Source organism: Nymphalis io, chromosome 7 (genome assembly GCF_905147045.1).
Source record: "Nymphalis io chromosome 7, ilAglIoxx1.1, whole genome shotgun sequence".
NCBI lineage: Eukaryota > Metazoa > Arthropoda > Insecta > Lepidoptera > Nymphalidae > Nymphalis > Nymphalis io.
Window position 1 is genome coordinate 4,311,066 of NC_065894.1, and position 23,561 is coordinate 4,334,626.

Consider the following 23,561-nt stretch of genomic DNA (forward strand, 5'->3'; position numbering starts at 1 on the left):
GTGATTTCATTTGAGAAATGCGTAACTACAGGTTCTTTGTAGTTTTCGTTGGTAAACTTAACATTTAGAAAGGGCGGCCTTTGCCTTTTCAGGCTATATGATATTCATAAATTAATATAACCCATACAATCTTTTAATCATTAAACTTACAAACAAATGTCACCTAATAGTAAGATAAAGCTAATTACTGTGAGTGATGTGTCTTCACGGATGCTGCTTTTATCAAATGTGTACCATTAAATATTTTCGTTACAGGTTCCAGAAGAGTTGAAGGCGAAGAAGAATTCGTTCGGGGCTTCTCTCCAGGCGACAAAACAATTTGCCTTTCCCCGGGCAAAATGGCCCTTGCGTTTTGTATTCTAGGGGTCATATTCCTTTGCGCTATTGCGATCGCGTTTGCATCGTTAGTGCGAGCGAGACGGAGAGTTATACGAGAACCAATACACACATCTCTTTCATTCTACACTGGTAGCAAGAGTATTTTCTCTTCCAGTGGCAGCAGTAGTTCAGGATTAAGTGGAAGCAAACTTCTTCTAACTGATAGCCCGTACTTAGATCATCATTCATCGTCTAGCAACAACTGGCCATATAACAGGGCGTATTAAGCACTATTTGCACTGGGTTATTCATTTATTAGTATGGTACAATATATTTTAAATATTTGTTTGGAAAATACTATTATTTTCGAGTAAACTAGGTCCTATTTATATTATAAAATCAATCTACGTAATTATCCACTATGCTCTCTAATATCTACACTCGTACCAAATTTTTTATTGGTCACAAACACTATAGGTAAGACGATAAGAGACTATCATTTGTTAGTATTATTTAATATTCAATATTTCTCACGTTATATTTAAAAAATTATTATTATTAATTAATTTTCCTATAAAACGAACAAGATAATAATTTGAAGGTAGAATATTATAGACATACCTTTGTGGTAAAAATATGTTAAACATTAAAATTAATAAAAAAACGTAAGTAAATCTTATTCCAATCTATGAAGAAAAGATAAACAAACCTTAGACTTAAATATTCCATGCAATTTTTTAATAGCTCTGCTATATTATGCGCTACAAACAGTTATCGATAACTTTATGTAATAAAACACTTTTCTACTTAAGTTATATCCTATGGTGCATTTTAATTCCAAAGTTGCGATGTCAACTATGCCGACAATCGTCATTCAAAACGCCATTTTGTTCCCGAATCCATAATGAATATCATAGATTATTCAAAATATCGACCAATGACATCGCGTCAATTATTTGTCAAAGTTGCTTGTCTTTTATCATATGGTCGGAATAGGCTATAGTGAAAAATTACACGACTATTTATCAATCAACGGACTCTATAAATCCGTTTTATAATACATTTAACATTCCAATATAATTGTTGAATATGATAATAATACTTTACTACTACTACTACTACTACTACCTAGTAGGTAGGTTACCTACATATTATTTTAAGAACTTTATATTGTGTAACAATTTTGTATTTAGTATTAAGTATGAGAAAGTTTTTAATTTGAGGGGATGCTTTTGTAATTTTCATTTATTTTACTTAGTAAAATAAGTTTTTAGTGAAGGTATGTATGGTGTGGGAGGTTTGTTATTTTTAATGGTAATAATTTATATTTATTATTAAAACATAAGCATTTCCTCGAAAGCAACTTTATTTTAATAATTTATGTTTTTTAATATTATTGTATATTGAATAAATTAATGTGATAATATATGAATTGTCAAGTCTTGATTTTGACTTATACACATTGTGTACCAACTTTAGACTATTAAAAAGACAAAAACGAATATGGCTTTTATTTTTAAACGGTTTTATATAATCAGTTTAAATTTCTGATGATTTTTCTTTAAAAAGTGACAAAAGAGATTGTGAATTAGATAAAAGGTACGTTTAAATTAAAAAAAAAAAAAAAAACAAAATTGTTTTATAGACTTATTTAACAAACGATTTAAATTTATTAATTAGCAATGTTGAAAATAAAAATATATACCTTGCCCCAGGAAGGATTTATTAACTTTGTGAAGTCGGAAACTTGTGTATTACTTATTAATATAACAAAGGTGTAGATTGTATAAAATAGAAATACGTCGTAGACAGAGAAACTAATAGACGCAATGACGATTTCCTTCTCACTTACACAAGAAAGAGAACGAAAATTACGTTACAAAAGGTTTAGACAAAGAAAGAATTATCAAATCTTTTGTCCCTTATCGCGTAACCAGTTTTATTAAGGTCGACTACTAAAGTAGCGAAACAAACTTGAAAGTTGGTGCGTTCATTGTGCTTTTTGTTCAATTTTTGCTTATTTTTATGTTAGAAAACGATTCCAATCCAGTGAAAAGACAGAGAAACAATCCTTACATCATACTGAAGGTTATATAACGGTGCATTGTCGTATTATTTCATGTTAAAGCGATAGCAAGAAGAAAATTGCCGGCGTGTGTTTTTACGCGTAAGCACGACAGTTTTGTCCCTAAATATAGTTTCTCAGTGATGTTTATTTATACCATAGAATGATGGAACCTTATATTGCATTAAAACCCAGTAGATAATAGGATTTTCCAGTTTTTATCATTCATAACCTATAGTTATTTATCATATAAGTGCTGCCAGCGTCAGCTAAAAAAATGCCCCGATTTTCGATAAAAAATATCGGCTCGTCGACAATGTAAACAAATAAATACGGAGTCCAATAATAGCCTAAGTGCTCGTTATATATAAATATGTTATTTTAATTTATTCGTTCTCCTGTTTATAATTTCCTAATTAATACAACATTCTTTATAAATTTATAATATTAATAGATTCCGAGTCAAGAGGTTAACATAGAAATATATGTGGCAACCATTATTTATTAATAAATTAATTGAGTGTTTTAGATTTCCACATCCGAGGAGAATGCTAGTCCAGTACCATATAAAGATGCTGAAGTACTATTGATAACAGAAACAAAAACAAACAATGCAACGGTTTTTGGGTGTAGTTGGAAAACAAAAAAATATTTTAATTAAAAAAATGTATAATAAATATTAAAAAGTAAAATTTAATAACTTCATTTCGTTTTAATTAAATCCTGACAATTATTTATCTCCCAAAACAGGGAATGCAGTTACTATGGTGACATTATGAAATCTAATAATTATTATTTTGTCAAATATTATATAATAAATCTGGAATCTATTAATATATTGAAAAAGATTATTAGTTTTTTTTTAATGAAACATCTATTAAGTTAATTATGTATAAATATATGTACAGAAAAAATAAAGCAAAATAACTGATAGAAAAAATAAAATAAGTTAATATACAATGTACAAAAAAATAAAGAGTGCAAAAAAAATTGCTTTTGTTTTTACACAAACTTTTTAAAGTATTATTTTTTGTCATTTTTGATTTCTTGTCGAGCCATAGAAACTGGAAATAGTATATTTCGTTAATAAATATTTTTTCCTATGATTTTATTTCTTATTTAAATGAACCTACACCCTTCGATCAACAAACGTTGATCGTAGCCTACGTCCAAGAAAAAGTATTTCAGACGAGTGTAACATGACAGCACCAAACGGCCATATTCGTAGCGGTTTCGTTGTTTTTATTTCTAAGACAACAGATAAAAATTTGATATTAATATCAACCTTTTATTTTATAATCTGAGATTATGTTATAAAATATATTTTCTTTGCTTTATAAAAATGTAATTAAATTGTGCTATTTTAACTTTTTCTTTATATTTAACTTAATATTCACTATGTACCGTTGTTTGGATTTCTTATTTTAAATTTTTAATATTACTTTCATGAGAATGCAATAAAACGTATTCGTTTACTTTGTCTTTTGACTTGGCCACAATGTAACATCATAGCATAAGGTTTTTATAATATAAGTCTTACATAAATAAAAAGAGTTCGTATTTATTTTTAACAAAATGTTATAAAACTAATCAAAATATTTTCGGGTATACTTCGTAAATTATATAATGAATAAAAAGGTTAATATTGTGTTTATTTTTTTTACAAATATTCATCATACATACATTTTAACAATTATGTCATCCGAGTATCCGATAATAGTCATAGACAAAACATCGATTGGTGTCTCCCTCTCGGTCTTCTCCATTCAATCTATGCTGGTGTATGACATCATTCAGCACAAAGATTCTAAATTAAAAAAACAGAAGCACCAAACTTTTTAACATACTAGATTATTGTTTTTGATCTCAATTTAGTTTGTTAATTAAATATTTTCAACAAAAATGGTGTTAAAATGGGTTAATATATTACAATTAGGTGTTTTATTAGGTATAATAAATCATATTTTGAAAAGTTACGCTTTAAAATATTAGGTAGGTAGCTGGTTTTAGTTACGATTCTTTTTGATAAAAAATAGTAAAAATAAGGCACAATACGGAATTAGCAAAATAATTGAAATATTTAGCAGCAGCTTCGGTCTTTTGAAAATTACTTACATAATTAATCACATTAAAGTTTTAAAACTACATAAAGTTAAATGATGTAATGTTATGAAATACTCTTATACATAGACTACTTCTGATTTTATGACTGCTATAGCTGTAGTATCTGTAATCGTAATATATTTAGTCTATGACATGGGCGGTAAGGTGATGCTTTCGCGGCGATCTTTTGCCTTGCCTTGGACGCCGTGCTCGTACTCGTAGTCGCTGATGATATTTTGACGATTTATATATGAATAGCGAGTATTTATAAGTTTGGTTTTTATGAAGTGATCGGGATATGGTTCAAAAATAGAAAGCCGGTTAAGGAACAATTTTATATGTGTTGTATTTAACCTGGGTACGAAGATTACAGTAGTCCTGGGAACTGGAGTGATATTTTGTGAGTGTCGACGTTTATGTGTGTCAACTGTGCTGAGAAGCGTTACTTATTATTTCTGATTGAAGGTAAGACATTATAGTGCCTAAATATAAAATATGAATTTTATGCCGTTAACGCCAATTGGATTCAATTTCGACTTTTAGTTCGGAGGCCCACTGAGGTGACTCGCACCGATGGGTTCTGTTTGTTATTAATTTTTTTAGAACTAAAAATTTACTTAGGCATATTGAATTTTTTTTTAAAGGTAATAATTTTGATACAACCCATAATTAATATTACTTACCTTTAAGATTGTACCGATAAAATTACGACTATTGCTCGAATATTTTTAAGCTATAAATACTTTGAGTGACCAACCGATGTACCTTGTATGTACATTGGTTACTAAAGATATAAAAAAACTTAAAGTGATGATGTTAATGATGATATTTAAATAAATTTGTAGGTCTAAAAAGATTGAATGTTTCGGAAAAATTGTGAAAAATCAATATAGAGTAACATTATTTCAAAAGATAAACCATAACTTATTACTAAATTTAATATTTTAAATTATACATACTTAAAAATATTTACAGTATTAGTTATATAGAATGAAATTAATAGTAACCTGTGCTAATGGTCTTTAATGATTACTGCTTATCGGCTTGCACTTGCAGCCAATGGGTTGTGACTATCATGTTGCTAAGCATTTAAATCATTATGATAGCAGTTCATTGTTGTGTGACAAGGTCAGCTGTCTGTTGCAATGCTTAAATTATATGTTCTAAACATTATTTAATAATTAATTTTAGTACTTTAGAAGATATTGAAGATTCAAGATGGTAATACAAGAAATTAGTATTAAATTTAAAAAAATTATAAATGTTACCTCTAATTTCTTTATGATTTAGTAATATCTACTTACTGAAGCCATGACTAACCCAAAAATTCCAAAGCTATGAATCTGCGCTCATTATACAGAAAAACATTAAGTTAATGAATCCAAAGTCTAAAGAGTTTTAAAGGTGTTCTATACACTTTATAAAATTCCATTATTATGTCCTATGTTTACCACCCGATTAAAACCCGCACTGAAGCAGCGTGGTGGAATAAGCTCCAAACCTTCTCCTCAAAAAAGGGAGAGGGGGACTTCAGCCCAGCAGTGGGACATTCATAGGCTGTTACGGTCCTATGTTTAGTTTCAGAGACTAGCCAACTAAGAGAGAGATATTTTAGTGCTTCAGTGTGAACATAAATGTTCACTGGGATGGCAAATCCCACACAACCAAAAGTTCAGGAAAAATTTCCAAGTCTTTTATAAATACTTTTAATTTCAAATATGATTAATTATGATTTTTAAAACCTGTTTCTTCATTACTTGTTATCTTTTTAATACAGACAAATAAAATAAAACTCGAACATTATCTTCTAGTTATTATAGATAGTATAGATAAGACTTCTATATATTGATAATATGTACCTAGTTATTTATTTATAATTACAATGATCAATTAATAATTTTAACTAGGTTTGTAACATACAAATTGACTTCTTAAAATATAGAGATAAATCTTCAACTGTGACTGTTATGTAAGTTTGTTGTATTAAAATAAAAATGATTTCATATTGTATTATAAATATGAGTCATGTGTAATAAAAGGTGGCTACACATTTTTTCGAAAAAATAAACATCTATATTTCAAAACGAAATATAGATGAATTAAAATATAAATGAAGAAAGCATTTCATTATTTATCGAAAATGGCTTGCACCCGAACTGAATAAATCATGTCCAAGCTTTCGGTTTATGATTAAATACGGCTATCACAAGATTTAAAAGTAAGTCAGATAGCCAGTCTCTAATTTTTTATGAAATATTTTTAACACTATCTAAAAAAAAATGAAAAATATTGGCTACAGATGATGAATGGTGATAAGTCTCACTTCCTTCTCTCAATCTATTCCACTGTGAAACATAAATAATGTTGATTGTTGTGTGACCATCTGAAGAGTGTGCTCACAAGGGACATTTTAAAGTATGGTTAACGCCTCATTGGCAATTTTGTAGAATGGCATATACCTTCAATATTAGTATAAAAAATTAATGACACTTCACTGAACTCTCTTCTATCAGCTAAACTAGATTTACTGTAACATTATATGACCAAATATGACTACAATAAAAAATACACTTTTGTTTATACTTATACAAATGAAAGTTTTTTTTTTATAGAATAGGAAGGCAGACGAGCATATGCCACCTAATGGGAAGTGGTCACCAACGCCCATAGACATTGGCATTGTAAGAAATGTTAACCATCCATTACATAGCCAATGCGCCACCAACCGTGGGACCTAAGATTTTATGTCCCTTATGCCTGTAATTACACTGGCTCACTCACCCTTCAAACCGAAACACAACAGTACCAAGTACTGCTATTTTGCGGTAGAATATTTGATGAGTGGGTGGTACCTACACAGACGAGGTGCACAAAGCCATACCAACCAATTTCAGTCTTCTTAAAATAAAAATATTCAGTTGTTTAATCTGAAAAGACAAACTTAACTAGAATATATACTACACAAATATCTAAACCACACATCAAAAACATATATGGTAAAAACCACAACTTTATAATAGATTCTACTTTTTTTTTTTTTTTTATAGAAAAGGAAGGCGGACGAGCATATGGGCCACCTGATGGTAAGTGGTCACCAACGCTCTTAGACATTGGCATTGTAAGAAATGTCAACCATCGCTTACATATCCAATGCGCCACCAACCTTGGGAACTAAGATTTTATGTCCCTTGTGCCTGTAATTACACTGGCTCACTCACCCTTCAAACCGGAACACAACAATATCAAGTATTGCTGTTTTGCGGTAGAATATCTGATGAGTGGGTGGTACCTACCCAGACGAGCTTGCACAAAGCCCTACCACCAGTAAACTTAATTCTAAACAATCCTTAAAGTGTTCGAAGTAAAACAATAGCTAATCTCTTATTTACTGATATCTCATGATGACATTTACCCTTTTAATTTATGTACATAAGATATTTATAGATATTTAAGTCATCATTCTAATATACCAGATGGTTGATGAGATTCTGAGTAAGTGTTTCAAGGACTTGCTTGCATAATGCATGCCACATAAAGGCATTGTGGCATACATAATTAATTTTATCATTTGTTTGTAACTGGATTTATTTAAATAACCTTTATAATATTGATACAAATAATATTAACAGTTGTTTCGAGATTGCATTAAGTTTCTTTGAAAATTTCCTTGAAAATTGTTTTTTTTTTTTGTTCTATGTTAAGAGCAAGACAAAATAAGAATGAAGCCCAAAAATTTAATAATCAGTACCATCATTTGTATCACCGGCATCAAGTTTTGATTAAATAACAATAATTTCCATACTAAACCTATCTCCTACAACAATAATTTTATTTATATTTTTATATTATGAAAATCCTGTGGACAATTAAAATTATGTAATTATTATCAGATAGCTGAACATGAAGCAAGAAAACATTCCTCTAGTCAGTTGTTTTTTTTTTTAATTATAAAAAAATATGTTTTATGTAATATTGCTTAAAGAAAACTTACAGCACACAGGTGTAATCTGTAAGCTAGGTTGTTTCACTGTAATGTATTTTATATATTCTATCTACTATTTGTTTAAAATGATGATGAATATTAATTAGTATCCCGAGCAGTAAAACTATGTTGGAAATGAATCTTAACCCACTATAACATAATCATAAAAAACGACATTTTCAGATGGTACAGAGTTCAATGGCATGTCTACCTATTTTCCGCCCTCTGGACATAACACAATTCCCTAGTTGGATTCAATACTGTATATGTATTGGTATTTAAGGGGAAATAGGCAAGGTCATGATGAGAGGGGAAAAAAGAAGATCTTTATTTTAATGTTGCCACATTCCATACCTACTATAACAGTTATCCGTATTTAATTCAGTAATAGTATTACTCTCATATTTTATATTGCCAAATTAAGTATTACAGCCCTGACGTAATAAATATAAAACCAAAATTAACAAACATATGGCGATTAAGTAACATTACAACATGTAATTTTCAATATTTTTTTCTAATAATTGTTTTATTATTCGTTTTAAAGTCACGCCATTAATTCGCAGCGAGCGAGGGTGTATTGTGGGGTGGCAAGTTGGCAACAAAAGTGGGAGGGGCGTGCGTGTACTAGGGATATGCGGACTGCCGGCGCCAGGAGTTCCCGATCGATATTGCGGGCTCGAGTCGCTCACTCCGAGTAAACTGTGTCGCGACGCGCTCGTGCGTCGCTCGCGCCCGTTTCGTGTGTCTTTTAGAACTTGTAAAATCTGTGCCGTGTATTACTAATTGGATGTGCGGATATGAGATAGTCGTCGATTAACATTGGTATGTACTGGTTACACAATGCTACTGGACAGAATGTATTGTACCTGGAATCCAGACGAGGGGATCAATAGTTTGACGGGTGATGTCATAAGTTGTACACTAATTAGGAAGTATGTAGGTGTAAGATAAATGCCTAATTTATAGTATATGCCTTTGAAGGTTTTCCTAAAAACATGTATCTTAATTTCATTATCTACTATACTCGAATTATTTATTGTATTAGAAACGTGCTTAATATTTTTTATTGCTATTTACCAATCCTATTATAACATAATAGCGAATCATCGTATTACTGTACGTCAAAGTTTCCGCATTCTCTTGTCAATTTAATTTGTTTGCTGTCTCTTTCCACGCCCCCTGATGACCTAGAAAGCTAGCAAAATAGGTATAGGGAGCAGGCGCGGGCCTGGACCTATCTAGACAGACCAATTCCCTGAGCGAACGATTCTTTTCTGGAGCAAATTGGTATGACTCATATCAAGGAATAGTTGTCGCATCCAATTAAAAGGTCAATATTAATCAACCTCATGTAACTCAACATTTTTTGAAGAGGTACTTAACAGTTTAATATGATCTTCATTTGATTTTATTATTGTTTCAAACACTTTATATAAGTTTATTAAAATTAAACTGTAATTTCATTTGCATATTAAAGCAGATTGCAATGTATTAATAAAAAATACATTGCAATCTGCAAATCGTGCAAGTTTTTTCGTACATTTATATACTTACTTTGAATGTGACATGTTATGCGAGACCGATCAAGATTGCTAAAAATCTTAGTGATAATATTTGAGAATGGCTTCTATTATCAGAATGGCTGTTTTATTTATATATAAATAATATATTTAATATAGTTACATAATAGTATGTCAAGTCGATGCGAGACGGTTTTTTGACATGGTATTAACCTTTTTTTATCTAATTGCTAGTTGATTATTACTTTTAATATCACATGGAAAAATCTATAGAGGAACAAAATAAATATACCTAAGTTTTGTAATTAAAAACAACGTGTATCTATTAGAAAGACAATTTATAATGTTGAATAGTACTGTTTTGTCTGTGCATAAAAGTGATCGCATATTATAGTGTTATATTGTTATCTAGTTTTTATAAATAAATAAATAAAGGTCTGTGCAGTAAATTTAATACATGTCGGACAAATTTATTTTAAATATCTCATCACTTTATAATTAAAATAAATATTAATAATAAAAAATTATCCGTATAACATTTTTCGTCTACGTCTTATTAAATAAAAAAAATATATATAATTTATGGACGTTACAAACATCCAGATAATCAAGTTGAAATTATTACAGAACAACCTTTATCGTATTTTCATGAAATAAATATGTTTAATAAATAATAATAAAAAATAAACAGTTTTATTCCTCTCAACGGATATTAGACGGATATCAATCTCGGTTCGTTCAAATTGGAATGTGTGTACGTATTCCACAGTTATCGAGGTCATACGGAGGTGTATACGGTATATAGACTCCAGAAAAATCGATGTAATACGAAAAATAATAATATACTACTAAAAATGACTAATATTGTGAGCTTATATAAACATGTTTTTAACTCTTGATGTTGATAATAGGGCTTTACAAAAAATCATTTATTTTTATAACAAAATAACATATTCTCTCGTCTTAAGCTAATCCTGGTAGAATCGGTCATGTTTTCATAAAAATGTATTGTCATCGGAACAGAATCAACATCTTGAATTTCAAATCCGTATGTTAAAATACTACTATAAACTAACAAACTATTCAAATTACATAAAAAGTCCTAAAAAAATACACAAAAGGCACAATATTGTAGTTGTGTTTTCTGTGTCACTAAATGACATTTCTTCTGTTGAAATATTCAAGCTAATTTGGACGGAGCGGGTACGTTTTTAATAGGGATTTGCGATGACCCAACTCGTTATTTAGCAGCCAATAATTCTACGACCACACAGCAACGATGTGATCCGATGTGAATTGTGAGTGAGCCAGTGTAACAAGAACAAGGAACATTATATATAAACCCCGTGGGTGACAACGTCTTGACGGTGAAAGAAGTGGCTCACTGGAACTTCACCTATAGACAGATCTATGGATGAAGTTGTACACTTACTATCAGATGACCCATTTTCTCGTCGGCCTTTCTAAAATAAATAAATAAATTAGTTGGCCAAGCAAATAAATATAAATATAATATGCATGGTAACTTCATTAGACTTGTATCCTATGTATCTATAGTGCTAGAAGTCCGTTCGCGTCAGAAGAATTCGTTTATATTACTTGTTTTTTTTTTTACAGTAATAATTAAAATATAATTTGAAAATTTTCAACAGCTTTTATTACATGGTCAGTTATCGATATAAGTAATGAGAGGGCTGTTATTATGAAGATAAAATCACAAAAGTCCACTAGACCGTGTCATCCTTGGTGATGTCATACAACAATGCATTTATTTTGGCTTTTATGCTACAATGTTACGGTATGATGTCACACCACTTTGTGCATCTTTTAATCTCCTACACAAATCTCATATAACTCTGACAATAATTCAGGCTTGATTGTTCTAATTCATGTAGATTATAGTTATGTTAATTTTATCATCATCGTTTATTAGTTATGTTAGTTTAGCCTCTACTGGTGGTAGAGCTTTGTGCAAGCTCGTCTGGGTAGGTACCACCCACTCATCAGATATTCTACCGCAAAACAGCAGTACTTGCTATTGTTGTATTCCGGTTTGAAGGGTGAGTGAGCCAGTGTAATTACAGGCACAAAAAAAAGCCTGATTGTGGAAAAGTCTCTCGTCTGCCTCGCTAACTTCTTCGCTTCTTGGTATTTTCTTGTCTTTTACAGGGAATTGCGTGTCTTTACTGCGTTTGGTAATTTGACGTTTTTTTTGTATTATATCTATACAAAGGCGAGGAATGATAAGTACTGTTTATGCAGGTTTCTGTTGGTCGGTACCACCCACTCACCAGTCATTCTACCGCCAAACAGCAATGCGGGTTAAGCGCTAATGTTTTAATAGGTATAATAAGGGTTAGCGAGATTGCCGGCGCATTGACGATTACAGAATTTTCTTATCTTTCTTATAGTGTGAATGAATAAACCTTTTATTATAGGATTATCGGTTCGTCTGCATTTTTAAATTAAATTTAAAAGAAAAATAGATATGTGTACAAAACGGTGAATTTCTTACGCAAGCGAAAAAAGTATTATTAAAATGACAAATAACATGCGACAAAAATCCTGGAATGAAAACGTATATAAATTATTTAATACTTACGCCAACAATATATTTGTTCTCGTGTTATCTAAAGTTATGTAATGCAAACTATAAACACAAAAATGTAAATATGCATAATGTCTTGCGTTATTATAGTTTAAGTGTAGCAAAAAATTGGTACGTTGCTAATTTTGTAAGTCAAGTACATTCAGACACACTTAGACCGTTCGTAGTGATAAAAAAACATGATATCATCGTGCAAATTAAACTCGGCGACTGTTTGTTTAGCAGTTTCATACTCTGTAACGGCCGTACAATATTGGAATAGTTGCAAGTCCGGTTCCACTTGCATTGCCTAAATCGGATGTATCTGGCGAAACCGCATTCGAATTTTTAAAAGCAAGTAAAAAAAACGCAATTTTGGTTTAAAAAAAGTAATACTACGAAATCGTATAAAATTTGACCGCCATTTGAAATTAATAATATTTAAAAAGTAACGAAAACGTTGACTACGGAATAAATTTGTTGTAAATGTTATAGATTTTTAGAAATTTCCGGTGCTTTTTTTAAAGATTTAACGTTTAATGCAACCTTATTTATTTAATCATAGAAGTGTTCAGCCCTTTAATCGTAACATACATAGAGACATACAAATACACAAAATATATTGTCGTAACTATACTCGATGAAATTATATGCAGTATTTATATAAATAAATTATTTTTTAATTTAAAGCCCATTTCGAAAAGCATATTGGAAATATCACGATTATTGTATTTCATTTTTTTCTGTATAATTACTCAGTCAGATGTAAAATTAAATCGATTTCTTCACACTGGTTCTTATCGCTATGACTTAATCATTCGCTTTATGATAATTCTGTTAAGACGACCTTCATTGTACCAGTTATATTTAGTCCACAGACAATATTTTATTATGCATTTTACTATCTGCTATCTTTATGAAGTCAATCTATCTTCTGTAGTATTTAAAATGCACGTCTCATCTGCTGTAAACAAGTGCAGCATTGCATCGGCATACAATTTAGTTATCTATAAAAATGAAACAATATTTTTTATATTAGAAATTTCGTGGCTAAAAACATACTTTTGAAAGAATTTGCTTTCATTTGTGTTTTTTTTTTTTTTTTTGAGTACGAAAGATCTGGGCTTAATGAGTAATTATGTCAATGCAACGTTTAGTGTTCAGATCTTAGATCCCATGGATGGCCGTGCATTCATGGCATAAGAAATAGTAACACATTTAATAGTGTTAATGTTTATGGACGTAAGCCTAGTACAGTCAGGTATTGCCATGGCAGGAGCCGTTTAACGTTACTGCTCCGCTACCGTTGGTCGTAGTGTTATAACCTATCTCTATAAATGGACCATATAAAGATTTTTCAAATTCGTTTCGTAAATCATAATTTACACGATCAAACTAAATCTTCAGCTTTATAAAATATTATAAAAGATATATATGAAATATTATAAAGCTCAAGATTTTGTATGATCTATTAGGACGGATGTGTACGTCATCTAGTTTTACATATATTAATCGAGCTGTTCTCTGTGGATTCATCTGTTTTCAATTTGAATGATATATCATGTCATCATGAGTACTTGTCTATAGTTCGCCAGATTGCTTGATGTCAACGATACATGGTCAACCAATAAATGACCTGTTTACTTTAAAAATCTTTTTTTCAAATAAAACATAAATTTTCAACTTTATAATTTTATTGATAAAAGATGATACTATATAAAACGGGAAATAAAAGAGTTCCCGTGGTATAAAAGTCGTAGCTCAATATCACAGTAGCTCGTTGTTAGTTCTTATAAAACCTATTTCTTGTTGATGATCTTATAAATTGTAACGATGTCTGTAGAAATTATCACCATACGTTTGTTCAGACTGATTACTCGCGACGAGTCATATCAATAATATATATATTCGGCTCTTACTTATCATAACTCCCTTTGACCTCTGTTCAAGACAATATTACATAATGGTCTTAATATTTTTTACTCCAATAAAGCAATTAATGGTATGTATTTATATTTCTGGTCCTATATATACTTTAATAAGTTCCACACTTAGTGGTAAGTTGGAGCTACTTAATACAAAATCTAACAACAGTGAAACGTTTTGCGTCAGAGGCGTTACTCTCAAACGTTGCAGTCGCATCTAATCTTGAAAATCTACTTTCATTTAGTCGAAGTTTTAATATAACGATAATACTCAGTTTTTTTTTAAATTATAACAGTACAGTAACAGCCTGTTAATGTCCCACTGCTGGGCTAAGGCCTCCTCTCCTTTTTGAGGAGAAGGTTTGGAGCTTATTCCACCACGCTGCTCCAATGCGGGTTGGTAGAATACACATGTGGCAGAATTTCAATGAAATTAGACACATGCAGGTTTCCTCACGATGTTTTCCTTCACCGTTAAGCACGAGATGAATTATAAAATTATAAATAAAAGTCTAAATAATATTTAAAGAGCTATTGTTTTATGCATATATACGTATATATTTCATTGGCAAAATAGCTTCTAAAACATACATAATGCCGTTTTCGAAATATAGTTATTGTACATATTTTAAATATTCGATTAAATAACAATACACATTCCACTGTCACGGTTTCTGGAATCTGCTTCAAACATGGAAGTCTAAATATAAATTTTGACTAGACTGTGGCGAGAATAAAACTATCAGACGTAACGTTACTACGTATTAAATTAAACATTGATTATATTTTATAACCGTAAGATTACGTGACCTTCATAGTTGTAATTATAAAGTTCAGGTTTGCAGCAGAAAAAGTAATTATTGTTACCGCCGAGTTGCAATTTCCGATATTTCAAGTGTCATAGGAAAGCAATTTCCTTTCAAGAAAACCAGAAGTTTATATTTTATTTGTTACCAAATGATCTAAAACTTTATCTTCGCTGATTTTTTTCCTTATTTATTAATTAATATTTTATCTAGATTTTATATAAGCAATTACATAATAAAATAATCGTTATCGCTCAAACTCAAGTCTTGTAAATAGATTTATGGTAAAAAAATATTTAAAAGAAATAATCTTATATAAAAATTTTTGTATCTATTATCTTGACTGTTGAGTAGTTCCTTCGTCTAGACTCTAGAGGCAGGTCATATTTAACATGAATGCGTTGTTTTCAAAACTGAACTAATATATAAAAAATCAGTTCCGTAGGATAAAACAGTTCTAATTCAGCTTGACCGAAACTAACAAACATTGCAAGTTAAATAAATGTTTGTATAAAAAGCTAACGCAATATAAAATATCAAACCAAAGGCATGAATTGGTAAGCCCTTTCATATCTGAGTATTTGAGCAACCAGAATGTTAATTGCGCTAACAAAACGTTCGTACGAGACTTTCTAAAGTATTCTTACTGCAATGGTGCCATTGTGGAGAACCATTACTCCGCACAGAACCCGTTTCCGACTTGAATTTTATTATGTACATTTTGTATACTGTTATGAAGTTACTCGGTGATTGAAAACTAATAAAGCTTTCAAGGAATGGACGAACCCATCCTATTTATTCGAAATTCGGTAGATAAGGAAATGTATATTATTACTCAATTTTAGCAATATGTTTTATATTTCATAGTTATATAACTGTTTTCTTTTTATATATTTACGTAGTATACGTATCCCAAATTACAACCTTATAAGTAGCTTAAAATCTTCTTCATTTTTGTATATTTAAAAAAAAACCTTTAAGGGAGGTCACAATTTATTATGAAGTCACGCTCTTGCATTTATTACTGTTTGAAAACATCATCCTTTGTACTTATAAAGACAAATAATTATTCAGTTTGTAGAATTCTCATGAAATTAATAGCGTGGTAAACATTGAAATTTTAATTCATTGTTTAAAAATCAAATTTTATATTCAACTGCGAGTCCTGAGTCCTCTATCGGGGTCGTCGACCTCTGAGCCAGTTCGTCTTGCACTCGCCGGCTCACGTAACAACCGCTTTCTGAACGTTCGACTCTAACATAATATCCTATATTGATAAACGCCAGATACAAACCATGTGCTTATCTAAAATCAAAATATTATTTACTCAAAAAAGCATTTGATTTGTCATGACACTATTGTATTAAATTGAAAAGAAACCGATAACAAACTCAGTATTTACTCAATTTGAAGGATAAAATAATTTGAGATACCAAACTAAAACTTAGTTTTTACAGTGTTTTATTAGGGCTAATAATGTGAATTAATTAAATTATAATTAATATCGATTTATAAAAAAAGTATATAAATATTTAAAAAATAATAATTTATAAAATGTGTGATTATCATCAGCATGAGAATTAAGCAAGAGTTAAATTAAACTGGACGTTGAATAGAGCATTCAATCTACAAGAACAATTTGCCGGTTGTTGGTCAGCAATTTGTGACAATCAAGTCGTCTTACGGTCATCCTCCCATGCTAGTAACTGTGATATCATCTCGTGAATGAACTATGATGTAATGGATTAAATAGAGTCGTCATGGGCATGATGTGGTTTTTTATCGTGTTTGATTTTTTAATTTGTGATGACGTATTATTTAAAAAGATATAAGTTTGTAATGTTCTTGCTTGTTATGATATTTTTTTTGTTAAAAATAATCATGCATTCAAGGCATATATTATTTTACTTATTTATTTTTTACATACTTTTAGAAGCGCAATGCTTATTTTAACCGACTTTAAAAAGTTTTTATGGTCGAAACATATGTTTTTGTTTCTGATTGATCAATAATAAGATTTGTTACCCTTAGCTGAGTAAGTGCTCAATGCTTTTCTACCATGCATAAAACTGTACTCCATACTGTTCATAGTAAAATTATTAGTTATCATTAACATGTATAATTTAAATGAAAATATTTAGCAAAATAACTGTCTAAAGTTAAAATCTACGTACCTAATTTACCAGTAATAAATGCAAAATTTCCGAAGAATATAGAATGTTTGATGTGCCCAAGTGAAGTGAAAATACTCTTACAGCCCTTTGTAAGCCTAAAAATAGATTCAATTTTATTATGTTCCCTTTATGAAATGATCAAAGAAGTTCATGTTTCCGTGACTTAAGGACAAACAGAATGTAAGCGAGTTTAATGGTGATCCTTTGAGTCTCTAGTCATCCTCATCGTAGCTTTCATCTAATTAGATTGAGACATACGTTTGCATAATGCATTAAACTACTAATTTGTTCTTGTCTAATAATTAGTTCAATTAGTTTAATTAAACGAATTATCGGATATTACGTAGTATTAAATATTATAATACGTCAATAGTTTTGTATAAAATTCTCAATCATGAAGTGCAGCCACTTCAAACAATAAAGATCTTTCAGCCTTCAACTTTGCTGTCTTTATAAGTGTATATTGGCACATATTCGTTTCATTACGATATGACATCGAGGTCAAAGTTGCATACATTCAAACCGAGCGCTTTATTTAACACAACACAAACAGTTCTTTTTACTCTACCGAGAAACGCTTACGGTTATGCTTGACCCATTTGCTTCTATATTGTTAATACAAAGCACACATTGAGAATTTCTAATTGGCCGATATTTCAATCTTAGAGGATATGTTTTGAATTGTATTTTTTTAAACAAAAGCTCGTGCACTTTATTATTTGCTTTATACTTCAGCTGTTTAGAGAACTCAACCATCGGGCTGAAGTATTACATACACTTTTGGTATTGTTAATTGTTTATGGGGGGACAGTTAAACAATGGCGTATCTTCTTCTTTCGAATGTCAAATCAAAGTTAATTATTAGAGAGGAATCAGCGTTTAATTAAATACTAGCTAACCAATGCTTTTTAATCAGGCCGAATATGTAAGTAACAGACATGACCTGTATCATTTTAATTATTTTATCGGTCGATGTTGATAATCTAATCATATTTTTTACACATACTGACTACTTCTGACTAAACTGATAATAATTTGCAATATTTTATTAAATTAGTATTAATAAATAAAATCCATTGAAGCTAATTTGTTCAACGTTACCCGTAGTTTTATTATATGAAATCAATGTTGAGTCGTATTCATGCAAGGTTGAACATTCGCTATACGAAATAAAACAATGATGGTAACAGTTGAAGGTTACAAGTTTTACAGGTTTGAACTCAAATTACAAACAATATATGTTTTTAAATTATCGTTTTAAAACAAGAGACTGCTAAATAAGAATAACATTAAAATTAATATTGTAATTGGACAACAATAAATTAATTTATATTAATCACAATTTTTAGTTATTTTATTTGCAAAGTAATTTAATGATTTGACTTTGACACAAAGTAAATAGAACAATGTTTCAAAAACGACTCCAGAATGCCATGAAGAACCCGGACGTTTTCATTACTTTACCTTAAAAAACAGGAAAAATGTATTGTCCTAGGAACATAGAACGGTAGCGTATTAATTTATTATGTTAATGTACGGCAATTGTCCTACCAATTGACAAGTGACGTGAATTCCTCGTTGAATGCTATCAATTACATTTTTTTTACTTTATCTCTGGTCTAATAAAACGTGAAGGAGTTTTTCTTTCAAGGAATTCTCAATAGAAACCCGAAATTTGGGACTTGGCTCGACTTGAATTCTAATACTCTCGTGCCTTAGAAACGCGCCCTAACTCTCCGGTCGTGTCGGATTGCCGTTCCATCGGATTATGATGGTTAGAGACTGATGAGAGAGCACTGATTTCTTATATAGATCTTCTGGGCTAATATATATGTAAGGGTTAGTCTTTAAGATTAGTCGCCATTGGCGATATTTGATCAAGAGGACATTATTATTATAACTAGTTGTTACTAGCCTGATTCGTTGCGCATAAAAAACGCGCTTGTACCTTAAACTTGAGATAAATGAAAAAATATCCTATATTATATTTAAAAAGCTGATAATTTTCTTCTATACCTTTCAATGGAAGTATGTAACTGTGTATATGTGCTAATGTTTAACTAACACAAAAACTTTTACGTTTACATTAAAAGTCTGCCTCGATCAAATACTAAATAAAGAAATACATGACAAGGTAAACTGCGTCAGAGTAGTTTTGTTATGTTACATACAATTGAATCGACCTTTAAAATTAACTCTCAACGCGTCCAAAATATCGCTTTAAAACTTTATTGAGATGAATAGTTGTGTAATATCTTAAAATATAAACAACGAAACCCATACCGTATGTAGTAATAGTATATATATTTAAGTTTCGCAAAACAAGTAGTGAGTCACTGTAATACTACATTACAATTTTCAACGGTTAAATAAAACATTTCGAAAACCAGTGTATGAATGTTGCAGAGAAATTCTTCGCCTAGTAAATAATTCATAATGTGCTAATACACGAACGCTTGCGATGTCTTAGTCTCTCTTTTGTTCTGTTTGAGTTCCCTTAAATTTTAATGGTTCGATAATTATAAGGTTTCTTACTTTTAGGAACCCTTACGACTTCATCACGTCCGGTCATTAGCCGGTGTTTGGTTAGTGTTACGACGTAAACCCTCCAATTTTATCTTGTTTTTAAATTTAAATATAATACTATAACGGCTTTACCTATTAATGTCGATTAGGGGTAATTAGTTGAAAAATGCTGTATTCTTATTTCGAATGTCAAATCAATGATCACAGAAAGAGAGGAAACAGTGTTTAAATATATACGCGATAAAGAACGTTTATAAGTGAACCCGTTTGTGTTTACATAATAATATAATACGTTACCTCATACACTTACTGACCTATCTGGCAAGTCTTAATTTTATTCCTTGTGATTAAAAATGGACATTGTTATGTTTAACCGATTACGATGGGAGTGGGTACAAATCAGATTTTTTTCACAGAGAGGTTTTTTAAATTACTTTTTTTTGTTGTAACATATCGCTAAATTGTGCTGCAGCACATCAACTTCTATACCATGACTATTGGTAATTTTGTATATAATATATGCATATGTATACATAAGACAAAATCTACAAAGGTTTTGCTAGCATTACTATAAATGTTTTTGTAATAATTTTTAACAACGCACGATGTATTTTCACTTTACTAGAAGCGTAAAAGACATAATCATCACTACTACACTTAAACTACTTCACTACTATTTAATATTACGGTACCAAATTATTTTACACTTGTGTTGAAGTGAACAATAACAGTGTCAATATAATTGTCATAATAATATATCTATTGTTATTTGTAATCCGATACTCGATAGATAACCACCAACACAATAAATTGATATTATGTTGAATCGAATGATTCTCGTTATAACTCTGCTTCCTTTGCTTATTTCACTTTTTTAACAAACACGTTTCTGATAATATTATGTTTTTATTTTTTCTAATTTCAATAATAGAACACATGCGTAAGGTTTTATAGTTGAACAAACTTTTGTTCTATAGTATATACATTATTAATGATCGTGTTATATTGACCTAAATATATGGATAGCGTCATCACACTACAGACGCGAAGCGTTCTTCATAGGGCGTGGTCATTACTCGTTGTATTAAAGTTGATTTTAATACGATTAATAGCAATATATGCTTCGAGAAAAGAACAAAGATTACGTTAGCGACATTTTTTATTGCAGTCTGTTGTAGGTAGGTTATTCTGGATAGCAAAGAAAGGCATTGAATTGTTAATACAATTTATAGGTACGTCTTGCATTAAAACATGTTGCTGTGTTCATATTCCTAAAAAAAGGTTATAACATAATCAAATACAGAAAGAAATCTATATATTTATAAAGATATACAATTCAGCATACAACGATTGACATAATAATATATAACATGCAAGTCGGGGATCGTTCAACGTAGTGCATGTGTCGCTATAAAACCGGTCAGACGCTCAAACACAGCCGGCCTTCGCCACATTGCGGAGAGCCGACAACGCCCGCTGACGTCATCGCGCTTATGTCATACCAATAACATCAGAGTACTAAACAAACCTGCAGATCTCTGCCCTTTGGGAGAAACATGCGATCAAGTACAAAGGTATTATATAAATCATATAAAAACCTTTGATGTGGCTGCCAACACGAAACTCACTCTTTTACACATTCACGCTTCAATCACGATGTTCTTAGAAGTGAGGATGATTCGTTCTGCACGAATAGTTTGTAAAGTAGTAACATTAACAAAAACCTGATAATAGTGGAGCACGGGGAACATTCTGTGTTTTATAGTTAGGAATATTTAAATGTCATTACATAGTTTTATAAATAAGCTTACATTTACGTTAGCTTCATAAATAATAAAAAAAATATACCAAACAAATTAAAAGGTCTAGGAAACAATTTCAAATGCCAAGCGCCACTGATATAAACTTACACAAGGTATGTAGTTGGCAACTAATGAAATTCATCCTGCCGAGTGGAGTTCAGTGCCGACACCCACGTACGGTCTCATTGACTTCTAACTCACCCGCACGGTATGAAATGCTTCAGCCATAATAATGACGACTGATCTATTTGAATGAGTGACGTGACGATCTACTTTAATAAAAAAATATTAATATTGACTTGCACACACACTCATCATTTTGTGTTTGGTCATAATTCGTATAAAATGAATTGCCCAACGGTAATTTAATTTTTTTTTGTCTACTGCAGTGTAAATTTAACAGAATACTTAAAATATTTAGTGCATTGTTCAAGTTTTATTTACATTGCTTGCCGCTTAGAGTCGTAAAAGCCCACTATGGTTTTTATACTAATCTCATGTATTGATGCTATTGTGCATTTAAGTGACTCAACCACTCGTATAGTGGGGGAAACCAATCGACCAGCAAAAGCATTCCGGAGGAGGGTTAGATAAGCGTCTCGCCGCAAAAGTCTGCAAAATCTATTTACTTTTAACATTATGTAACAGAATGCGCTGACCCCAAATCAATGGCACTAAGGCAAGTTAAATAAGCAAGCTAAAAGCAATAATAATGATGATTATTTTCAAATAAACAATATACATCAGTTAGCTTTATTTAAATAACATGATTCAATTATTATTAAAACCATAAACAAATAAAGAGTAATTGGCCTCGTTTCATCCAATCTATATATCGAGAGCAAAGTACCTACGCGAATTTAAAAATAATATAGTCGGGTTTATACGAGAAAATCATCTACGAAAATAAATCGGGAAATAGACATATCCGTTTGATAAGTGCCAACAGTAAGTATTGTGACTTGCACATTGAAAATATTGAAACTTAATCCCCGTATAAGTATTTTGATTCTTAAATAAATGCTCACTATAAACAAAATTGAATAAAATAAGATTACGAAACGGAACGTAACATTAAAATCAGATCCTAATCTGATGCTCTGCTTATTAAATATGAACGTAAATATGCTGTTTATAATGCTTTTTTAATAGAAATGAAACGTACACTTTTCGTAACGAAAGATTTCTGTTTGGACGTGGCAGTGTTGACCGGATATCCCCTTTGTTTCTGTGAAGCATCACGATTTCGATCGTCACGTTCTGTTTGTGTATATTTGAACAGGCGTCAGCTATTTAGGTTGGAGATTTATATGAACATTTTGAATTTTACTTAATGTATTTATAAAAATTTTAATACACCTACATTATTAAAATTGACACTTTTGCATCGCTATTCTACAAGAGTAAAAGGTTTTCTTGTTAATATTTATAAAAATAGTTTTATATCGAAGAATTACATGTGTAATTCTTACTCATATATATATATATATACATGTACATGTATATATGTACATGTATATATATATGACATACATATTGTTGCCGATTCTGTACACTATCTTAAAAGTAAACTTATTTAAATGGATATCTATCTTTTATTAACACCACACGTAAGAAAGAGATAACAAACAATATATTTAATACCGTTAAGTAAGAGAATCGTCACCAATGCTTGCTAGTACGAATCCAAGTCAGTCGAAAGTTAGACACAGACTTTTGGTGCTGGTGACAATAAAATCTTGAATTCTAT

The 23,561-nt window shown here is 30.5% G+C and overlaps 2 protein-coding genes across 13 annotated transcripts in view; both read left to right on the plus strand.

Annotated features, from left to right (window-relative positions):
- The window catches only part of LOC126769415 (uncharacterized), a 36,888-nt gene extending 35,985 nt beyond the window's left edge, over positions 1–903 (plus strand). The window contains exon 7 of the mRNA XM_050488179.1: positions 256–903. Coding sequence (XP_050344136.1) covers positions 256–605 — 350 coding nt within the window. The 3' untranslated portion in view covers positions 606–903. The remainder of the gene's footprint in view (positions 1–255) is intronic.
- A 3,749-nt stretch (positions 904–4,652) lies between these two features.
- The window catches only part of LOC126769368 (spectrin beta chain), a 50,684-nt gene continuing 31,775 nt past the window's right edge, over positions 4,653–23,561 (plus strand). For 10 of the 12 annotated variants that reach the window (XM_050488078.1, XM_050488081.1, XM_050488077.1 and 7 more), the window contains exon 1: positions 4,653–4,951. The gene's annotated coding sequence lies outside the window, so the exon portion shown is untranslated. Of the gene's footprint in view, positions 4,952–9,146; positions 9,294–21,564; positions 21,584–23,561 lie in introns of those variants that run through there. The other 2 variants (XM_050488074.1, XM_050488076.1) reach the window with 2 other exon arrangements.